General features: G+C 44.1%; 2 protein-coding genes across 2 annotated transcripts in view; one reads left to right on the top strand and one right to left on the bottom strand.

Annotated features, from left to right (window-relative positions):
- Positions 1-11874, top strand: part of frem3 (Fras1 related extracellular matrix 3) — a gene marked incomplete at its 5' end in the record, with an annotated part of 31053 nt that extends 19179 nt beyond the window's left edge. Inside the window, 18 exons of the mRNA XM_080463204.1 lie at positions 2700-2849; positions 2927-3136; positions 3758-3955; positions 4044-4208; positions 4324-4506; positions 4605-4735; positions 6285-6443; positions 6571-6874; positions 6958-7089; positions 7202-7533; positions 7956-8148; positions 8237-8341; positions 8681-8808; positions 8910-9044; positions 9164-9290; positions 9387-9574; positions 10121-10267; positions 10345-11874. Coding sequence (XP_080319330.1) covers positions 2700-2849; positions 2927-3136; positions 3758-3955; positions 4044-4208; positions 4324-4506; positions 4605-4735; positions 6285-6443; positions 6571-6874; positions 6958-7089; positions 7202-7533; positions 7956-8148; positions 8237-8341; positions 8681-8808; positions 8910-9044; positions 9164-9290; positions 9387-9574; positions 10121-10267; positions 10345-10911 — 3554 coding nt within the window. The 3' untranslated portion in view covers positions 10912-11874. The remainder of the gene's footprint in view (positions 1-2699; positions 2850-2926; positions 3137-3757; positions 3956-4043; positions 4209-4323; positions 4507-4604; positions 4736-6284; positions 6444-6570; positions 6875-6957; positions 7090-7201; positions 7534-7955; positions 8149-8236; positions 8342-8680; positions 8809-8909; positions 9045-9163; positions 9291-9386; positions 9575-10120; positions 10268-10344) is intronic.
- On the bottom strand, positions 11054-19970 carry smarca5 (SNF2 related chromatin remodeling ATPase 5). Its single transcript, XM_080463205.1, has 24 exons — positions 19714-19970; positions 18510-18635; positions 18255-18421; positions 18054-18154; positions 17848-17948; positions 17553-17732; positions 17204-17359; positions 16957-17088; positions 16809-16877; positions 16575-16684; positions 16256-16482; positions 15916-16037; positions 15677-15829; positions 14872-15004; positions 14461-14609; positions 14251-14373; positions 14036-14143; positions 13830-13943; positions 13611-13733; positions 13385-13517; positions 13172-13290; positions 12874-13086; positions 12660-12770; positions 11054-12357 (listed from the first exon to the last, which is right to left on the bottom strand). Exons 1-24 carry the CDS (start codon positions 19783-19785, stop codon positions 12292-12294), a joined length of 3108 nt encoding a protein of 1035 aa, XP_080319331.1. The 5' UTR covers positions 19786-19970; the 3' UTR covers positions 11054-12291.
- Positions 19971-20388: the final 418 nt, after the last annotated feature.

Raw genomic sequence — 20388 nt, 5'->3', positions numbered from 1 at the left:
TCATTTGTGATATTAATCATTTACTTTTGAAAGTTTGATGATACAGTAACGTATTATTCCCAGATGTGGCGAGCGGAACCCTAACCCTACGTTTAGGACTTAAAGGACCTAATGATCTATTACTTTCTGACTCATTTTTGCTAAACCAATGAACTCCCATTCTTCCTAAAGCTGTATTTGTCTCTGGCCTTTGACTAGGATTTATAGATACAGATAAAAATACAAGTTTAAGAAGAGGAGCACCGTATGTGATAGTTACTGAGCTACAGAAGGTGGCAGGTGTGTGTGATCCTGTTGCTTCGGGTCCCTTTGATGCCCTGCCTTTCCATTTTGGTATCCGTGTGCCATTAATCCCCCGGAGTTGCACAGACAGCAGCATGTTCACCGCAGTAACCCAAACAAAAGCCCTGGACGCTGCGCTCGCCTCAGTGGCTCGACAGTATATTCAGATTCATTGTCTTTACTGATTCTTACATAATCTATTCACTTATCCACCCCACTCTGCCCATTTTGGACATTACATACGAGGTAACAATGGACAGGTGCTGAGTGGAAAAGTGGCAACCCCTGTGGATGTTATCTCTCAGATGAAAGGACTCGTACTCCTGCAGCAACCCACAGTCTTCATTGGCATTCAAGGGAGCTCAGGGGGAAACAGAGGGCATCCTTTTGTCTGCAGGGACCAAAAGGCAGGTGGTGGAGAGACAGGGCCTATTGTGGCACAAATCCAAATGACTGGCATGTTTTTCTTCTCTGGTAGACTACACAAACTGCAGTATCTCACAACTTAAGTGGGAATAAGGTTTTTAAAGCCCAACAACTAAAAGTCTGTCATTTGACAGATTAATTGAATCAATTTCTTACTCTTCCTGTCGTCGTTTTAGGGCCATCAATGTCTTTTGATAGTGCTATTTGCCACACTTTGTCACAGTACAACTGAACTTTACGTATAAATAACCAGTATCCATTCCCGAACATGTGAAAGAAGAAGAGGTCTACGGGTCTACTTCTTGGTGGGTCTCGAAGTAACACCACCCCATAAATCTGGTTCAGTGTCTGTATGTTTGTGTGCATGTGTGTGTGTAGTAAACCCATCTGTCTGCCTGAGTAAACCTGTGGTTTGGACTGTTGCCAGCGTCGGGCCTCCATTGTTACTGTATTCCTCTGACTCTTCCTTCCACTGATCTTAAGGCTGCCATGTTGGCACTGAATTCTCACCCCTCCATCTCCTCCCCTCCCCTCTGGCTACTAAATAGTTGTCTTAGCTGAAAGCCCTGAAAGCGTGCCAGAACCCCCCCACCCTCAGCTGTCCATCACAGTGTCAACATCTGAGCAAGTCTGAGATGTGATCTGACATTTCTGCTCAAATATCAAATATTTGACAAAATAAACTACAGTTTTAACTAAGATTTCTGCCCAGACACCTGACTCACAGATGGCCAAAGTTTTTACTGATGGAATTAACTATGGGACATGTTACTGTTTAGTTCAGTGATTATGTAATAATTTGGTCAAGCAATCATAAACTGTACAATCTGGATTTGTTTTTTAATTTTGCCACAGTACGATACTCGGATACTATTATGTATTATGTATTATATATTCCAGAGGCGGGCCTGCATGTCAGACCTCGGCCTTCACTAGTGCTGGCCTGCCTTCAATTTGCTCTTAAAATGGTCACATTGAAAGAAAACTGTAGTCATATACAAATGATTACGCCTTAATGTTGTTATTTTCCTGTTAGAGGTTGATACGGCAGATCATCGTCTTCTAAAACCCTCCGCCTTCTGTCTCCACAATTAACACATCCACCCGCTCATCTTCTATACCGCTTATATCCTGTTCACTGTAGCTGGGCGCTTAAGCTAATCTCAGCTAACTATGGCCAGGGCATGATACACCCAGGACAGGTCACCAATTATCATAAATTGTCTAAATACCAGACTATGTCAATGCATACCAATCAAACATGCAACACAAGAAGAGAAAATAATTTACATTTTAAGATTTTGTGGACAAAATACTTTGGGCCACCATTTATTTACAATTTCACAAGCTTCTCGGCCACTACATTTTCTCTCCTTTTAACCATGAAGCCGAATACCTGAATCTTATCAGTCAATCTGTAAGAGCACTGACTGAACACCGAGTGATGAAAACATCCTTTATTCACAAGCGAGGACAGATAAACTGACATTGTGCTCCATCTCGCTGAATTCTTGCCCTTTTACCTTTGCAAAGTGGACGCTTGCCTCTCTGTCACTGCCGTTCGACCCCACTGACCAAGAGCCTTATCAGCTCCTCTATCATCAGAACCTGGGAACATACCATCACTTACACATTATTCCGGGTGCAGGTACAAGCACTGGCCTTATTCTTCAGGCGTATGCTCAACCTTTTGGCATAAAGTTCAGACAGAGCTGTCTGGATTTAGATAAGTGGGGGAAGAAGACTGTGGGAGGACAGGATGAGATGGATGACAGCTCTCTTCCTGTGCTGAGACAAAGATGAGAGGGCATTTGCTCAGCTATTTATGCCGATGTCTTTCTGAATGCAAAGTTGGCTAACAAACCCCCCCCCCCCCCCCCCCCCCCCAAAAAAAAAAAAAACATACCAGCTCTGGAAGAACACTTCCACAGGATAGACATCGTGCTGCATCATTTGCTCATTTGCTTTCCCATTATTTTGAACTCACACAGAGCCATCGCTGTACTTCGGGGAGCCTGAGTATGTCGTGGACGAGAGCTCAGGTTATGTTGAGGTGAAGGTCTGGAGGACAGGTACTGACCTGTCCAAGACGGCTACTGTGACTGTTCGCTCCAGGAAGAGCGAGCCTCTTTCTGCAGAAGGTAACACAAACCCCTTTGACTGGAACGTTGTATAAAAATCAATGTGCCGCTAAAAATGTGTCTTCCCTGTCTGCCAGCTGGACTGGACTATGTTGGTATCAGCCGCAACCTGGACTTTGCTCCCGGAGTGACGATGCAGACATTCAGAGTGACCATCCTGGATGACCTGGGTCAGCCCGAGCTCGAGGGGCCGGAGACCTTTGACCTGGTACTCAGGATGCCAATGAATGCTGTGTTGGGAGAACCAAGCAAGACCACCATTACCATCAATGATACCACCACTGACTGTGAGTGTTAAGTGTAAAACTTTAATACATAGGTTAAAGATTTCAAGCGTGCCACATTTATTTGATGACACTCTACACTCAACATTTTATGTAGAATTCACTTTTCTTTGTGAGTTCATTTTAATGCACAGCTATAAATATATTATTTGAATAATTGAATATCAACTATATTAGCATATTACTCTTTTTTGTAGTTGTAAAAACATAAAAATGCATTAAAGTGCAATTCATTCAATATATTAAGTATAAGTGAAGGTGGTTTACACAGATTCCAAAATTTTAGTAATTATTTTTAAAATCACCAAGTGAGTTTGTATCCTTTTTTTTCTCACAACAATTGTAAATATTGGTTTATTTTTTGGTGTATCAAACATAAACACGATACATCATAATATTAGGTTATACACTGTATTTATCAGCAATCATATCACCGTATTAGTGGTGGATTCTTCCTGTTACTGAGTGAAAATATTCCTAAATGTCTTTACAGTAATAATATAGCATACACTGTTTACACACTGGTATGTGTAAATATGAATTTCCAAAGACTGATTGAATTAAAGCTCAAATTAGAATATTAACAGGTTCTCATTATCATCGCTGTTTGTTGTTTTTTTCCAGTGCCAAAGGTTCAGTTTAAAGAAGGAAGCTACAAGGTGGATGAGTCTGACGGAGGGGTAAAAGCCATCGTGTACCGCAGCGGAGACATCAGCCTCGGGTCCACGGTGCGTTGTTACACCCGTCAGGGATCCGCTCAGGTCATGATGGACTACAGCGAGAGGCCAAACACTGACGCTTCAGTCATCACCTTTCTGCCAGGTGAGACATCTTTCTTTTCTTTTTCTCATTCTTGCTTTAACTGTCGATTTACTGTCAACCCATTCTCTACCATGCATTTACTCCCCAGGTGAGACAGAGAAACCGTGTGTCGTGAGCCTGATGGATGACTCCATCCATGAGGACGATGAGGAGTTCCGCCTGATGCTGGGAAACCCCAAGAGCAAGTCTCCATATGGCGCCGCAATCGGTGAACAGAAGGAGACGCTGATCACGGTGACGGATGAGAAAGACAGTATGTGTTCGCTGGAAATTAATAGACATCTGAGTTCAGAACAATACCTTTGAAAATAAACAAAACAGTGAATTTTCAATATTAAGGATCTTATTTTGTTTTTTTCCTGTTTTAGAGCCCATCATCCGTTTCTCTGAGATCAAGTACAGCGTGCGTGAGCCACAGGTGAAAGGCGATGTGGCCATAGTGAAGATTCCTATTCTGCGCGTTGGAGACACCTCGAAGCTCTCGGTGGTGAGAGTGCACACCAAGGACGGCTCTGCAACCTCCGGCGAGGACTACAACCCACTGTCAGAGGGTGAGAACCTGTTTCGGTGGCTTCAAAGGGCGAACGTAACCGAGACTGTTGATGTGAGCTGATGTGCAAAGCCGCTCATTGACCCGTCTGTGTCTAAGATGTGGAGTTCAAGGAGGGCGAGAAGGAGCACTTTGTGGAGCTCGAGATCCTGTACGATGGCGAGCGAGAGATGAGAGAGGCCTTCACTGTGCACATGAAGCCTGATGACAACATGGTGGCTGAAATACAGGTGAGAGCCGGCGCACACATGAGCAGATGCTCATAAACAAATATACAGTAAATCAGCAGCGAGTCTGCAGATGGACACACATGAACATGCGCTCTGTCATGCCGGCCTGCGTTAAAATAGGCTGGCAGCAGCTGGCAATGCTGTCAGCACGCCTGGACCACCGCCTTATAAAAAGCTTTTCCCTCTGGAGTGAGATGCAGCGGGGGGGAATGTCCCAGTCGAGCCAAAGAGAAGACAACCCTATAAACAGAACTGTGACATTCTACCCATATACTCGACATCAGGCATGCGCTGATCACGTGACAGAAATGGGTTATCGTCTCCCAAACTGTTTGCTGCTTATTATAAGGTTAGAATTTGAGTCCGGTGCTTCCAGCGAGTTTGGTTTCCATCTGCATCTCTGTCCAAATGTGCTTATCGTAAAGAACGACGTGATGAATAGATGTGCTTTGGATAATACTGAATCATGTCTGGGAAATTTAGAGACTTTACTAATTTAATAATTCCTTCTTAACAGTTTCTCTGCATCACATTTGAAAAGTCATTAAACTTTTTCATTCTATCATAAGGCTGGGTTTTTGTGGCACACAAACGGTTTCAATCCTGGAGCAGAAGACCCACGTCTCGATTATGAAAGTTCTGCCTCTGCTTGCATTGCTTTTTGTTGTGGGTATTTTTGCCTCCGCCCCGTCACACAATCCATAGACATGAGGCGTAGGTTATTTGGTGACTCCATAATTACTCGTGTGTAATTATTGTTGTGTTTTTCTCAATCTTAGCTCTGTGAGAGATTGGTAAACTGTGTATCCTGACTTTTGCCCATTTTCACTAAGATAGAGTCAAACCTCCATGAAATAAGAAACTGGAAATTTTTAAAGCACATTAAGAAGTTGTGGTATTTAAAGAAGCGGATACACATAAACCTGAGAATAGCATTGCTGCCAGTGCCGATATCCATGAGTCCTGACCCTGAAGGATAGATCAGATGCTTTACAGACTCTAGTTTCCTCCACAGTCCAAAGACCAGGTAGCCAAAGACAGCCAAAGAGGCCAAGTGCTATTTTTTTTTTTTAACATGCTATCATCCATCACAAATACTCAAAACACATGAAAAATAAAAGTCAAAGATTGCTTCTTCAACAAGTAAATGTGGGAGAAAATGTGAAAAAATTACAATTATTTTAACTGTCTTTTAACAATCAGTGCATGTATTTGTTTTATAAATGATTACAATAACATTTCATTTAAAAAATTAAATGGTTATTTTATAGCAAGGAAGAGCTACTTTAATCAGTATGAAGTCCACAAAGAATAAATCCTCATCCCCCTCAACATCTCTAAAAGAAGAGGCAGAAAGTGAAATTAGAATGGCATTTTTTTATGGAATATCTGTCATTGATATCTGGTGCTGATGTGGTTTATCGACCATCCTGAAAGTAGTTACCAGTCTAACAGAATAGATAAAGTGGCCACGTGTGGCTCATATCTGACTCGGTGTTCCTTTTCAAAGATTTTATCCTGGACATCCTTTCTCTCCTCCTTTTGCTAGATGAACAAGGCCATTGTGTACATTGAAGAGATGGACAGTGTAGCAGACGTTACGTTCCCTGCAGTGCCCCATGTGGTTTCCCTGCTCATGTACGACGATACATCTAAAACCAAAGACAAGCCCAACCCACCCAACGGATACCCCGTTGTGTGTGTGACAGTAAGTGAGACGCACACTTCTGCAAAGTCTACCAACATTTTATTAGTCTAAGTTGTAATAATGTGTTGCAAATAACTTTTTGCCAATTAATTAGATTGATCTATTTTCATATTTATTATCTTTACAGGCTTGCAACCCTAAGTACCATGACTTCGATAAGACGGGCTCTATCTGTGCTGCGGAGAACATCAACGACACGCTCACGCAGTACCGCTGGCTGATCAGTGCCCCCACCGGATCCGATGGAGTCACCAGCCCCATGCGGGAGGTGGACACCAACACCTTCTTCACAAACACAAAGTCCATCACGTTGGATTCAATCTATTTCCAGGCTGGCTCCAGGGTTCAGTGTGCAGCCAGAGCTTTCAATGCCAATGGAGATTCTGGCCTGGAGCTGTCCAGTCCCATTTTTATCATCAGTAAAGACGAAGGTGGGTGGAAGTTAGACGTCCGTTTAGAGAGACAAAGAGATATATGTTGGATAACTTGTCCATTTGACTGGAACTCTTTGCAGGTATGTGTCAGCCTCGTGTACAAGGTACAGTTGGAGCTGAACCTTTCTCTGCAAAGATCCGCTACACAGGCCCAGATGATCCAGACTTCCCCAATCTCATCAAACTCACCATCAACATGCCTCACATGGATGGTGAGCAGTGCCTCGTGCTGTACCCTTTAATAAGAAGAACATTACTTTTCCTCTACTTCAGTAAATGCACAAAATACCTCATGTAATGAGACCAAACTTTCCCCCCAAACAGGCATGTTGCCCGTCATCTCCACGAGACCTCTTTCCAACTTCGAGCTCACCCTGAGTCCAGACGGCACGCGCGTGGGAAACCACCGCTGCTCCAACTTGCTGGATTTCAATGAGATCCCGACTGGCTACGGCTTCATCACAGATGCAACAAAGAACCCTGAAATCATCGGGGAAACTTCGCCTTATCAGTACAGCCCCGCCATGCGTTCAACCAACTCCCTGCGCTTCTACAGGAACCTCAACCTCGAGGCCTGTCTGTGGGAGTTCACCAGCTACTACGACATGTCAGAGCTGCTCAATGACTGCGGGGGTTCCATCGGCACAGACGGACAGGTGGGGAAAGAGTTTACAGATCCAGTTAATGTGATCCTGTAAAACACTTGTGTCTGATTAGATTGGTTATGTTTTGTACATAAGTCTGGAACATACTCACAGTGTTTCCCGAAAAATGGTGACGGTATATAACTCATTTAATAGCTTATATTTTTCCTTTAAGTCTAAGTCTAATCAGCAGTTTGTGTATTTCCCGTAGGCTTGTTGCAGAAAACCCTAAAAAACCACAATACAAATGCGTCTTTGAATTAGTTGTGCAAACCTATTCTGTGATTGATAATTTGCAGTAAGTGGAAGTAACAAAGCTTAGTCTTGATGCAGTCATTCATACAGAAAATAAGGGTGTTTAAATGACGCAGCAAAGTAAAAATATGAAGTACCTCATGAAGTAATTGGGCCTATTTTGTTTTCTACTTGTTTAGGTGCTTAACCTGGTCCAGTCCTATGTCACCCTGCGTGTCCCTCTGTTTGTGTCCTACGTTTTCCACTCCCCGGTGGCCGTCGGAGGCTGGCAGCACTTTGACCTGCAGTCGGAGCTCAAACTTACGTTTGTGTACGACACAGCTATTCTGTGGCAGGACGGCATTGGCAGTCCACCTGAAGCAGAACTGCAAGGTATACTTTCACTGATAGCGTTACCTAAAGATCTTCACACAGGGAAAAAAGACTGAAATATCAATTTGTGGTCATTTTATACCCGCAGGAGCCATGTATCCCACCAGCATGCGTATAAACGAGGAGGGCCGTCTCGTGGTCAACTTCAAGACTGAGGCCCGCTTCAGGGGGCAGTTTGTTATGTCTCATCCAGGTATGAGAGTAGCACCAACACACACGTTACACACCCTAAACTCATCCTGTGGGGTCATTCTATACAAGCAGCCTCCTATTAGGTTACCCTGTGGTCCACGTCCCATCTTCATCTATTTCTGGAGCTGCACCTCTGGGGTCTTCCTGTGTGAAAGTGCCAGAGGTCATTTCAGCAAATGTCAAAATGACCCTGCAGCATGTACTGTACAGTTAGGCTGCAGGTGGCACCAAACAATGTGAGAGGTCGCTCTATAAATAAGGAGGTTGACACAGTCGCTGGTGTAGGTTGCACAAAATGTGCCTTTAAAGATTTATGACTGTATACATGTTTGTTTTTTAGGGACCAGCGTGTCATCCATGGTGATGTGTGCTGACCACCCTGGGCTGACGTTCACTCTCGCCCTGGTCAGGACTGAGCCCACGTACAACCAGCCAATGCAGCAGTGGAGTGTTGTCTCAGATTTTGCAGTGAGCCCATTTTTGTTTTTTTATTATATCACTTTAGCAAGCAAGAACGTGGAAGCAGTAAGAAACTGAACCGATTTAAAGTTATTCTGCGTCTCTTCAAGGTGCGAGACTACTCTGGGACCTACACGGTCAAGCTGACCCCTTGTATTGCATCTCCTAATGGGGAGTTCAGTATCCCACCTGTCTGCCACCCACGAGAGCCACTTACATTTGACATGGACATCCGTTTTCAGCAGGTTAGAGTTGCTCTACTGAATGCCAGTCCAAGTCAGTACAAAGAAAATCTTCATTCATCATAATTCTGCATGTTGCTGAAACTATCATCTGCTCTGTGCAAACTTTTTTCTCTGTCCAGGTGAGTGACCCTGTAGCAGCAGAGTTCAGTCTCAACACTCAGATGTTCCTGCTGTCCAAGAAGGAGCTGTGGTTGTCGGATGGCTCCTTGGGTTTTGGAGAAGGCACTGACGCTGCTTTTTCAGAAGGTAGTGCACTTCTGCCATCTAGCGGTGAACAGTAACATCGCAGCTTGTGATCGGGACACACAAAGAGTCTACCATTTCTTCTTCCCTCTTGCCCAGGCTCCATGATTTATGGCCGTGTGATGGTGGATCCTGTCCAAAACCTGGGCGACTCCTTCTCTTGCAGCATTGAGAAGGTTTTCCTCTGCACTGGAGCTGATGGCTACGTTCCCAAGTACAACCCTACAAACATAGAGTATGGCTGCTTGGCAGACGCTCCATCTCTGCTGTACAGGTTCAAGGTTTTGGTAAGACGCCTCACATCCTATTCATCAAATCATCCACATACACACACTCCAATTCACTTTCTAAAGGTTTTCCAACAGCAATTTGCATCTCCATACCTGGAATGACGCCCCAGAAGTGAAAAAAAACCTGTCCTCTCTCTCCCTGGCTTGTTTCAATTTTTAAAAAGTGCGTTGCTTCAACGAGCCAATCAGAAATCAAACCCTATATAGTGTCATCCGGGGTTTAGCCAGTCACAATCAAGGTAGGCCCTCCCTTTGACCCTTCCACAATTAGGTAGCTCTGCTCTAGCACATGGCACAACGAGAGGAAGTACTTCATTCTCTTCCCAAGATGGGCATGTGTGGGCGGGGCCAGTCCAGCTCACACAGACACAGCAGATTCTGAATGTAGCTTCTATGATTCAATATTCAAATGGAGGAAAATTAAGGAAAAGCTGGATTTGGGGCAATAAACTTAGAAAACAATGTTTCTGGACCAACGAGACCATGTGAAAGTGTTGAAAAGCTAAATAATATGACCCTTTTAATATGTTTGTTGTCTTGCAGGACAAAGCCCAGCCGGAGACTCAAGCAGCGGCCTTTGGCGACGTATCTTTCAAAGCCACTCTGGCTTTGGACACACCTGGAGCTCTGTCCCTGATCAGACAACCAGGGTCAGATGGCTTCACCCTGTCTTCCTCTCCACTTTTCCAGGTACAGTAAAAGTCTCCCCTTACAGGAGGTTCATGTCTTATAAAGACAAAAGGAGGATTAACCCTTGTATCCTTCAGGTGGCTGCAGGTCGAGAATGGTTCATCCATGCTATCTACACCGTCCGCTCCAGAGAAAATGCCAACCGCAACATTGGCAAGCGCAGCCTGGAGTACCTCCATCACAGCATCTCCACGTTCGAGCAACCGGACACCTCCAGTGCAGTCTCTCGCCACCGTCGGGCTGCTTCGTCCTTCTCCGGTCCTGCTCTGGCCCAGGACATCGGTGTGGAAAACAACCGGGGCACCAACATCCAGCACATAGCTTTGGACCGAGCTGACCGTCTGGTGGTCAGCCAGCGCCAGCCCTGGTCCCCTAACCGAGACCCTCTCCTGGAGCGCCCCCTGCTGGAGAGTTCAGGAAGAGAGCCTGCCGACTCCACCACCGTGCCCATGCTGGTGGGCATCGCAGGTCTGATCCTCCTCATCTGCATCATCGTCACCATCATCATCCTGCTGCTGCGGCGCAAGAAGCAGGAGAAGAAGACCCAATTCCCTCCCTATGCCACTTCCTCTTCATCCGCCTACAGCGGCTACAGTCACAGCCCAGCGAATATGTGGAGCAGTCCAGACAGCTCAGAGGTCTAAATCTGTCCTCCCCTTGAAAAGACTTTGAAAGTCTTCGCCACCACTGTGCCTTTGATGCCCAACTTGTGTAGCACTGATTGGAGCCCAGTAAAGCCTGCGGACAGAGTAAGGATGTTGGTGCTTAGGGCCGACACAGAGAATGCAACAGCTTTGAGGCTTAATGATCTCTGATGATGCTTAGTTTTTACTGTACTGCAGGTTAGGTGCAGTCTATGCAAATAAAATAAACATACGGTATGTAAAAGCCCCTATGAACGAAACCCACCTCTTTCAGTATGCCAAGTTGTAACATATTGCTCTTTATAGAGTGTTCGCTGATGCATGCGATGTAGTCAATGAAATGAGTAAATAACGACCTTGCTTGGATTTCATGAACAGAAACAATTTTTCTACATTACCACTTAATTTTTTTTTTTTTATGACTGTAAATTCTTCACAATCGTCATTTTGTTGTGTGGAGAGTAAAGCAAAATGGATTGAATGATGGTTGACACTGACCCAATTGATGATGAATTTAAGTAGTTTGTGATGCTTTAAACAACCTGCAGTCTGTGTGCCCACTGCTGATAACAGAACCACTTCAATTCACTGAAAGAGATTGTAAATGTTATTTTAGTCTTTTGAGAATGCCAGAATTTCATTTTTATACATTTTGTGGCTGAAATCAGACGCGAACCTATCTGTGTACATATCGATATAGGGCTATGACAAAAGGTATTATTACTACACCCTGGTGAAACTTGAAAAAAAATAAAAAATAAACTACAAATCATTTGTTGATCGAGTACAGGAAAATAAAGTGCAGCGGAAACAGTTCCTGTACAGGTAACAGGTTATAGAACAATGTGCCAACTGTTGAAACTTGTTTTGGCGTATTCATATTGTGAGGATTTTAAAAAGTTTGGATGTATGTACACTTAAACTGCCAAATATAAAATGTCCTTTTTTGAAAGTGTCTTATTTACCAGAGAGCATGTGGTCTTTTTCTTTATTAAAAAAAAGAGAGGTTTATTTGCAAAGCTCAAAAATGACATTTTCTACTCCACATAAACAGATGTTTTCTTAAAAATAAAAAGGGTACATTTTGTTTCAAGCAATGGAATGTGGTACAACCAACAGGCATAAATACAAACATTTTTATTAAGTACTAGTACAAAAACAAAAGAATACTAGCAACCAAAAACTAAACCAGCATAGCTGCAGTGTTTAGGTAAGTGACAAAAGAAGCACTTTCTAAAACCGAACACAACCAGGTCGGTCCATCGGGGATTTTTACACAGTACGTCGTCGCAGCCTGCAGGGAAAACACAGACACCAGGACTAAAGACACCAGAGCTGGCCGCCGCTCTCAAATGCAGACAGTGCGGGGCGTCGACAGATTCACAACTTGAGCTTTTTTCTGCGTCCCCGGCCGTCTGCGGTGCCCTCCAGCTTTCGTTTCTGGGCCTAGAAAAAGGAGACTTTATTAGAAAAGAATAAGCTGCGACATGAAGGGTACTGGCTACCTGAGCAAGGTTTCACTCCTTAAGAAAATGAGTCCAAAACAAATTTCACCGTCTGTCTTATTGTTCCCTCATTTAAGAATGTTTAAGTTTATACAAAATAATGTGACTAGTTTTTTTTCTATTTCTTTGAGAAGTAACAGAAGGTCTGCTTGTGTGTGGAAATGTGTTTAGCCACCGTTAAACATTAATAATGCTAGGTTTGTTCCAGCAACTTTCAATAAACACATAAAACTTGCAGCCTACCGAGCCACTCTTTGGGCCACGCTTCTTCTTCTCAGCCTTCTCCCGCTCCTCCAGCTCCATGTTCTCTCGTTCGATCAGTGTAATCAGAGTGTTGCATCGCCTCTGGAGCTCCTACACATCAAACAAAACATTAAGAAATCGGGGGGGGGGGAAACAAACAAACATGTATGTATGTAAATATGGTAGAAATGTAATGAAAGAAAGCATGACTCACCATGGCAGTCCTGGATTTGAGGAACCAGTCGAAGCGGAACTGGGGGGAGTTGCGGATGCACTGGCGGAGCTCGTCGTACACGCTCTCCTTATCGAAGCCCAGCTTGTGAAGCATGCAGATGAGGAAACGGTCCTCCTCCTCTGTGTAGTTTTTGCCCTTGTTGGTTCCGTAGGAGATGCGCAGCTGATGGAAGGGAGCCTTGTAGCGACCGATCTGGATGAGGAGACGAGAAAAGCATTGAGTAGGAGAAGATTATGGTGACGGTGAGGTCAGGCATATACCACTGCAGGTCTGGTACCTTTGAGTCCAGAGCTTTCTTGATGCTGATCCTCCTCTGAATCCTGGCTTCTCCTCTTTCTATCTGGGCCATGATCTTCTCAATATCCTGCAGTTCATTGCAGCGCTCCCAGAACACAGCTGGAGGAATAGACGCAAACATTACAGTCACAAAACATGGCAAATAAAATGCTCAGCATTTGTGGATTTTGTGAAAAATCACAAGACTCGTCACCTGAATATTCCATGACTTCCTCTGGAGTTTTCCCTTCCACCTCTCGGGCAATGTTTTCAATGTCATCTCGTCCCCATTTCTCATTGGCTTTGATGAACTGGTTAAAGTCACGTTTGTTCCAGATAGTAAATCCCTGCAATCAGTGTGAAGTTGGTCAATATTCAAAAGTGCTCACTGTCAGTATTCTAATTGTAAACTGGCTGAATTGTGTAAAAAGAATGTCTACTTGTTGCAGAAGGTTCTCCTTCTCCTCCAGCTCCTCCTCCGTGAGCGCCTCGGCCTCATCGATCTTTGCCTGCTCCTCCTTCTGAACCTGGGCCGAGTTGGGCATGTCTGGATTACGGGGAACCTGAACAGAAGCAGCCAGGGATCAACTCTGAGCGATTGATAAAGGCAATAATACCCTGGGAATCACCCTGACAGTGACAAGAGCTCTGGTCCGTACCTTGTATCCTATGGTCTTTCTGTAAAACAGGATTTCCTTCTCTAGAAGCTCGAAAAGACGTGGAGGGAAGAACTGGAAGTCCTGGACGTTCGGCTGTTTGGGAGGACGGGGAGCCTGGGAAACGCACACCGTCGTTACGACATAGTAACTACATGTGCTTTGTTTCTTTACGTCCTGAGAGAGTCTGTAAAGTGATCCGGTCCTACCTTCGGTGCTTTGGGCTCACTGACTCGAAGAGCCTCTCTGAAGTAGGCGTCCACAGCGTAATTGGCTTTCCTTTCTCTCTTGGGTGGCTCAATCCAGTTGGTAATGACCTGAATGAAGAGAGGGAGCCGACAGAAAAAGTAAAGAGACAAAGTTCTCGGGAGGAAAGGAAGAGCTGCGACAAAACCAAAACACTGACGCTGGCTCGTCTCTTTACCTTTTTCTTCTCTCTGTAGTCTTCTCCCTCAAATGTGTAGACGCTGCTGTTCTCGGTGTCCATGGTGAAGTTCCTCAGCGTGCTCTCCCCCAGTGACGACAGCTTCTCCTTCATCTCCATAGTCTAGGACGCAACATTACAAAGTCATTCACAGGCGATAGCAACGGTTGATGTTCAGCGTCGCCGCCGTGCGTCTGGGTTTAAACTCGCCTTCCGCTCCCCTCGCTCCAGGAGGGAATCGATGTCGTCGTCTGTGATCTCGCTCTCTTTGGACGCAAACACGTGTGTGGCACCGTGACGGATGATGGACAGCATCTCGTCCTTACCCAGCTTGTTGGCGCTTGGATCCACGAGTCGTCCTGATGGAGGAGAAATACAGAGGCATGAGCAGGAAGATATACTAAAATACAATTAGATGCATACTCCATTCATTTCTATATACTTTGATTTCTTGTTAAAAGAAAGGCAGTGACGATACTTCCCCTGACCCCGAGATCGCTCCTGTTTCTGCATAAACAATTCCTCTAGCACCCGTCTCACACTTTCCAAATCAGTGAATTGGAGAGTAGCAGACAAGAGAGGAATAGGAGAAGCTTCTACCACCAGTGAGCCACAGCGTACCTTGCTGTATGACGATAGAGTCCAGACGCAGTTTCATCTCTGCCCTCTCCACGATCCTCTCCTCCACCGTGTTCTCGGTGATGAAACGGAAAACGCGCACCTGCTTCTGCTGACCAATCCTGTGAGCTCGATCCTGACATCGAAAAACAATGTTTAAATAAACTGTATTCACCGGCACTTCTTTGTGTCAGCTTCTACTAGTAACTACAGAATCAGTAGATCATTGAGTGGAGGCAACGTCTATAAATACATAAGAGTAGGAAAAGACAATTTCACCTTACAGAAGTAAAGTGACTTTAAAAAAAATATAAAATGACTGTTTCCTGGAATAATGATTTTTATTTAGGTAGTTTTAATTAATCCAAGTCATTTTCTAACATCCATATGTAAACATGTGTACCTTCCAAATAAATAGAATATCATTGAAGAGCTTATTGTTTTATCAGTGACATCTAGGCTCAAAACACTTTATAAAAAGGTTCAAGCATCACTTCAAAAGTTTAAAACAATTAGAATTATCGGCCTTACTTTAGTATAAAAAGGAAAAACACCTGGTCATGAGAAATACATTTACACAGATAATGAAGTATTTAAGCCACAATTATCAAGATAAAATACTTGAAAATATTTTAGTTTACAAGTAATAAACCTTTAATGTAGAAAATTTACACTGTTTGAAATAAGATATATGATCTTGAAAAATTTAATTTCTGTTGAATTGAAGGTTTTTCCCCAGTGCATCTATAAAGATAAATATGTATATTTAACTGACTGTTCCGCTTGACACACAGCAGAAAGAACTCACCATGGCCTGCAGATCCACTTGCGGGTTCCAGTCCGAGTCGTAGAGGATGACGACATCCGCCGTGGCCAGGTTGATACCGAGCCCGCCAGCTCTGGTGCTCAACATGAAGAGGAACTTTGAGCTGTTGGGCTCATTGTACGTATTAATGGAGATCTGTTAAAGCAAAATCAGACCGTTTGGGCTCGGCTCCTGTCAGACATCTCAACCGCCACACATCGGCTGATGCAACAGTGACTCACCTGTCTCTCCTCGTGTGGCGTCTGGCCGTCCAGACGACAGTAGCCATAGTTCCTCCACATGCAGTAGTCCTCCAGGATGTCCAGCACCCTGGTCATCTGGCTGAAGATGAGAACACGGGAACCTACGAAAGAGAGGTGGATGTGACATTTTAGATTACATTGCAGTCCAAGATCATGAGAAATATCTCAATAGCTTTTCGTCAAACAGAATAAAAAAAATTATATATATATATATATATATATATATATATATATATATATAAGCTTGATTGTTTTTTAAGTGCACACATTGAACCAACTTGTTGAATTGATTGAATTTAACTCAAGACGACCCTCTCACCTTGCTCCTTCATCTTGGGCAGCAGCTTGTCCAGCACCACCATCTTGCCACTGTTCACCACCAGGTGGAGGTCGGTGGTGTACGGCGGACCCGGCTCGGCACCGTCAAACAGGTACGGATGGTTGCAGCATTTCCTCAGCTGCATGAGGACGTTGAGTAGACGCATCTTGTCCATTTTGCCCGCCGAGTTCAGGATGTCAATGTCCTTCATGAGAATCTTTGTGTACCTGAGGAGTTGGGGAAAAAAAACACTTTCAGAATCCGGGGTCACGTTGAACTTTATACGTCCAAGACGTGAAGTGGAAATGAAGATACTCACCACTCTCGCTGCATTTTACTCAGCCCCACATACATCTTGATTTCTTTTTTGGGTAGCAGAGTTTTCTCTACATCCGCTTTAATACGACGGAGCAGGAAAGGACGCAGAACCTTGAGAGAAAACAAACAAACAAACAAACGTCATTCCATTCAGTCCTTTCACCCGAATGAGAACAACATCAATTCAAATGTAGATATTTGTTAAGTATTGCCACACACAACAGTCAATACGTACCGTATGAAGACGTTCAACCAACTTCTGATCACCCAAACAGTTGTTCGTGTCAAACCAGGAATCAAAATCCTGAGAGCAAAAACAAAGTTATTCATCAAGTCAAACAACTTCATTGTATCAGATTATATTTTACTTTGGTTTCCATTACCTCTGCCGAGTTGAAAACATCAGGAAGCAGGAAGTTGAGCAGAGCCCACAGCTCGTGGAGGTTGTTTTGCAGCGGCGTTCCAGTCAACAACAAACGATTGGTGGTCTTGAATTCACGGACGATTTCCGAGAGCTGCATTAAAGCCGAGACAAGTGGACCTTTACTAAATTCACCATATTGAAGTAACAACTCTGGGTCTCAGTGTGTACAACTGAGTTTAAATCTGTTAGTTTAGTGGCTCCCAGACCTTTGACTTCTCGTTCTTGATCCTGTGAGCTTCATCAATGACCAGGTATCTCCAGTTGAACTTCTTGAAAACGGCCTTCTCGATGATGAGCATCTCGTAGGATGTGACACACACATCCCACTCTCCCGGCAGCAGCACGTCTCTGATCAGGGCGGTCTGATTGACGCAAAAACAGATTTTTTTTTTTTTTTTTAAAACAAGGACTACAGTATAGCCTCAAACATTGTGTTTTCCCGACAACAGGTCAAACTTGCATATCCACTATAACAAGCACATAATTACTGATGATTAAAACATGAGATCACACTGAAGGCTTCATTTACAGGCATAACATTTTGACACTACGTACCCTCTCGTTTCTGTCTCCGATCAGGCAGACGGCACGAAGCGAGGGCACCCATCGCTTGAACTCATTCATCCAGTTGTAGAGGGTGGATTTGGGCACCAGAACCATGTGAGGACCAGGGATGTTTCTGTAGTGCTTCATGTAACCCAGCAGAGCAATCGTCTGAAGAGTTTTTCCCAGTCCCTGAAGAAGAACAATATTTTTGTGAGGCAGAGGAGCACCACCACATAGAAACAAGAAAATCAATTCATAATCAATTATAGGTTAACTGAAGCTACATCATAGAAAGAATACACACCATTTCATCAGCAAGGATGCCGTTGATTCCATTCTCATACAGAGAAATGAGCCAGTTCAAACCACGGACTTGATAGTCCCTCATCTTCCCGGCTTTTACATCTGCAGAAGAGACAGAAACACAATAAAGTGTCAATATTGCTCTTTAGTTATTCGTTTGTGTTTCAGCCTGCCTTTTGACTCCATATAAAAGAAGAGGTTGCTTACAGGAGGGGGAATCGTCAAAGCGAGTGCACACATTGGTGGTTTTTGTGCTCTCGTTCAGAAGCTCCTCGTCTTCCTCCTGCTCTGTGCGACGATGCCGGTTGCTATCAAACCCACAAAACAACACAACAGTTCAAAATGGGAATTAAGTTCAGAACGACGCCAAAGTTAAAAGAAAAGTGCGTAGTGGAGACTTGTACTCACTCTCCGGCAGAGAGCAGGTTCTGTTTCTCATCTTTCTTCATACGGGGACGTCCCGGCTTCATCTTCAGGGGAGAGGTGGGAGTCTTCTGGGCAGCTGGTTGGATGAAATGAGCAAACAACTCGGTTTGCTTCAACAGATACTCAAATCTGTTCGTCCGGTCTGTTTGCTGCAGGACAAAATAAAGGCGTTTAGCTCATTTATGACAAATAAGAGTAGTGAACCATTTAAATAACTTACAGAAAAAGTGTACTAACCACTTTCTCCTCATAGCCTGGAGTAGATTCTTTAGCTTGAGACGAGGAAGGGGATGATGCATCCTGTCCATCAGGACCGGCATCCGAGGAAGACTCTTTTCCAGCATCGGAAGAGTCCGATTTTTCCTGAGAAAAAATTAAACTCATTTTTAGTTTATATTTCCAACAAAAGCACAAAGGATGAATGAAAGTTTAGGTCTCAATAACGTAACAAGAGTGATGATGACAAAACTAGGCTATCAAATGCTACACATAAGAGCATCTCCTTCATTCTGCATTTTGTTGAAGTGTCTTGAGGAGGGGTCTTGAGGCTGAAGGCATTCTGTTATCATTAGACTTGACATTACACCCGTTTTAAACTCAAAACAACGAATGTGCCGCAAATTATACAATCAACACACAAAGATGAAAAACTGAAACCCTGAACTTTATCCTTAAAGGAGTTTTGGTCAACAAAATATACATTTTATTTCTTTAGAAGCAGGTGGAAGCCAAACATAAAGTTGGAATAGGCACATTTGTTTTCATCTAACTAAAATATGTTTTAATACAATACTGTGTGATATAATCCGAGATTTGTGCTGGAATGTGTTGTATCGCCTACGTTTACGGTTATCCCCATTGCACTTATATGGAGCATATTTCCATAGTAATGTAGCATCAGTTCTTGAGCCCTCCTGCCTCAGAACATTAAAACTGGTTTAATCTGAGAGAAACCGAAGAGGCGCTCGGGTTTCTTCGTGTTTAGTTGGGAAGTGGAGACAAAGTGCAACCGAAGCCATGTTGCATCCCTCCCGGGTAACGAGAGCCATCGCTGCTGTCCCCGTTCACAACAATAGAAGCGGAGGGACCAGCTGAGAGAAAGAGAGAGAGAGAGAGCGATGCCAATAGCGAGGGTCCGGGCGCCTGTGCCCGGAGAGTAAACAAAGAGTAGCGGGAAGTTGTACAGCGGTGCTCGGCGCGGGGCTAGCGGGGCTAAGCTAGTGCTTATGAAACCGAACCGTAACGTCCCCGCGGAGAGACTCCGAACGAGCTAACAACAGGCAAACTGGCTCACACGTCGACAGGGGGCTAAGTTTAACACAGCCGGAATCAAATGACGAGACCGAGTCGGACTCTTGGGCTCGGAGTCGCGGCGCAGAGGGCCGGTTCGTGAGATCTGAACTCCCCGCCGAGAGCAGACAAAGCCCGGTTTGGACGTTACCTCCGCTCCTCCGGCTTCCTCAAGTTCAGCCTGCTCTTCTGGCTGTTCAACGCTGTCGCCCCTTTCAGACATTTTCCTTGATTTTACGTTTTAATTCGGGTGTTTAGTCCGGTTTAAGGTTCCGTAGAAGACCCAGTGGAGACAGTAGAACTTTCTCCCGGGAAAAAGAAAGTATCGGGTTGTTTTTGATGAAAGACTCGCCGGCTGGGAGCACGCAGCACGTTCGCGCTAGCAAGATTCTTCTCGCGCACCCGCGTAGTCAGTATCGTGTTCTATCGCGAGATCTGAAGATGGTGACTTCAGGACTATTGGAAATAGACAATTTTTTTAATTCATTCAGCGACGTAATGGCAACCGTTTAACTAAGATTATGTACATTTTGCTTTTGTCTTAGGAACAGAATTGTCAGTAGTAAATACATTATTTCCTTGAGTATAAATAGAAACACTTGAACAAAACAATAGTTTGAATATCAACAAAGCAATACAGTATTATTGAGAGGAGGAATAAAAAAACAACATTTTAAAAATGCTAATTACAAAAATTATGCATGTATAAAGCTTCTCAAAGAAAATCGCTCCTTTTGATTTTCCGATTATTAACTTTGCGTGTCGAGTTTGACGAGATGAACAAGATGAACGAGGATCAGTGAATGTAACAATGTGCCTACACATA

The sequence above is a fragment of the Lipophrys pholis genome, assembly GCF_963383615.2.
Source record: "Lipophrys pholis genome assembly, chromosome: 5".
Taxonomy (NCBI): Eukaryota; Metazoa; Chordata; class Actinopteri; order Blenniiformes; family Blenniidae; genus Lipophrys; species Lipophrys pholis.
This window is presented reverse-complemented; position numbering and strand designations above follow the sequence as displayed.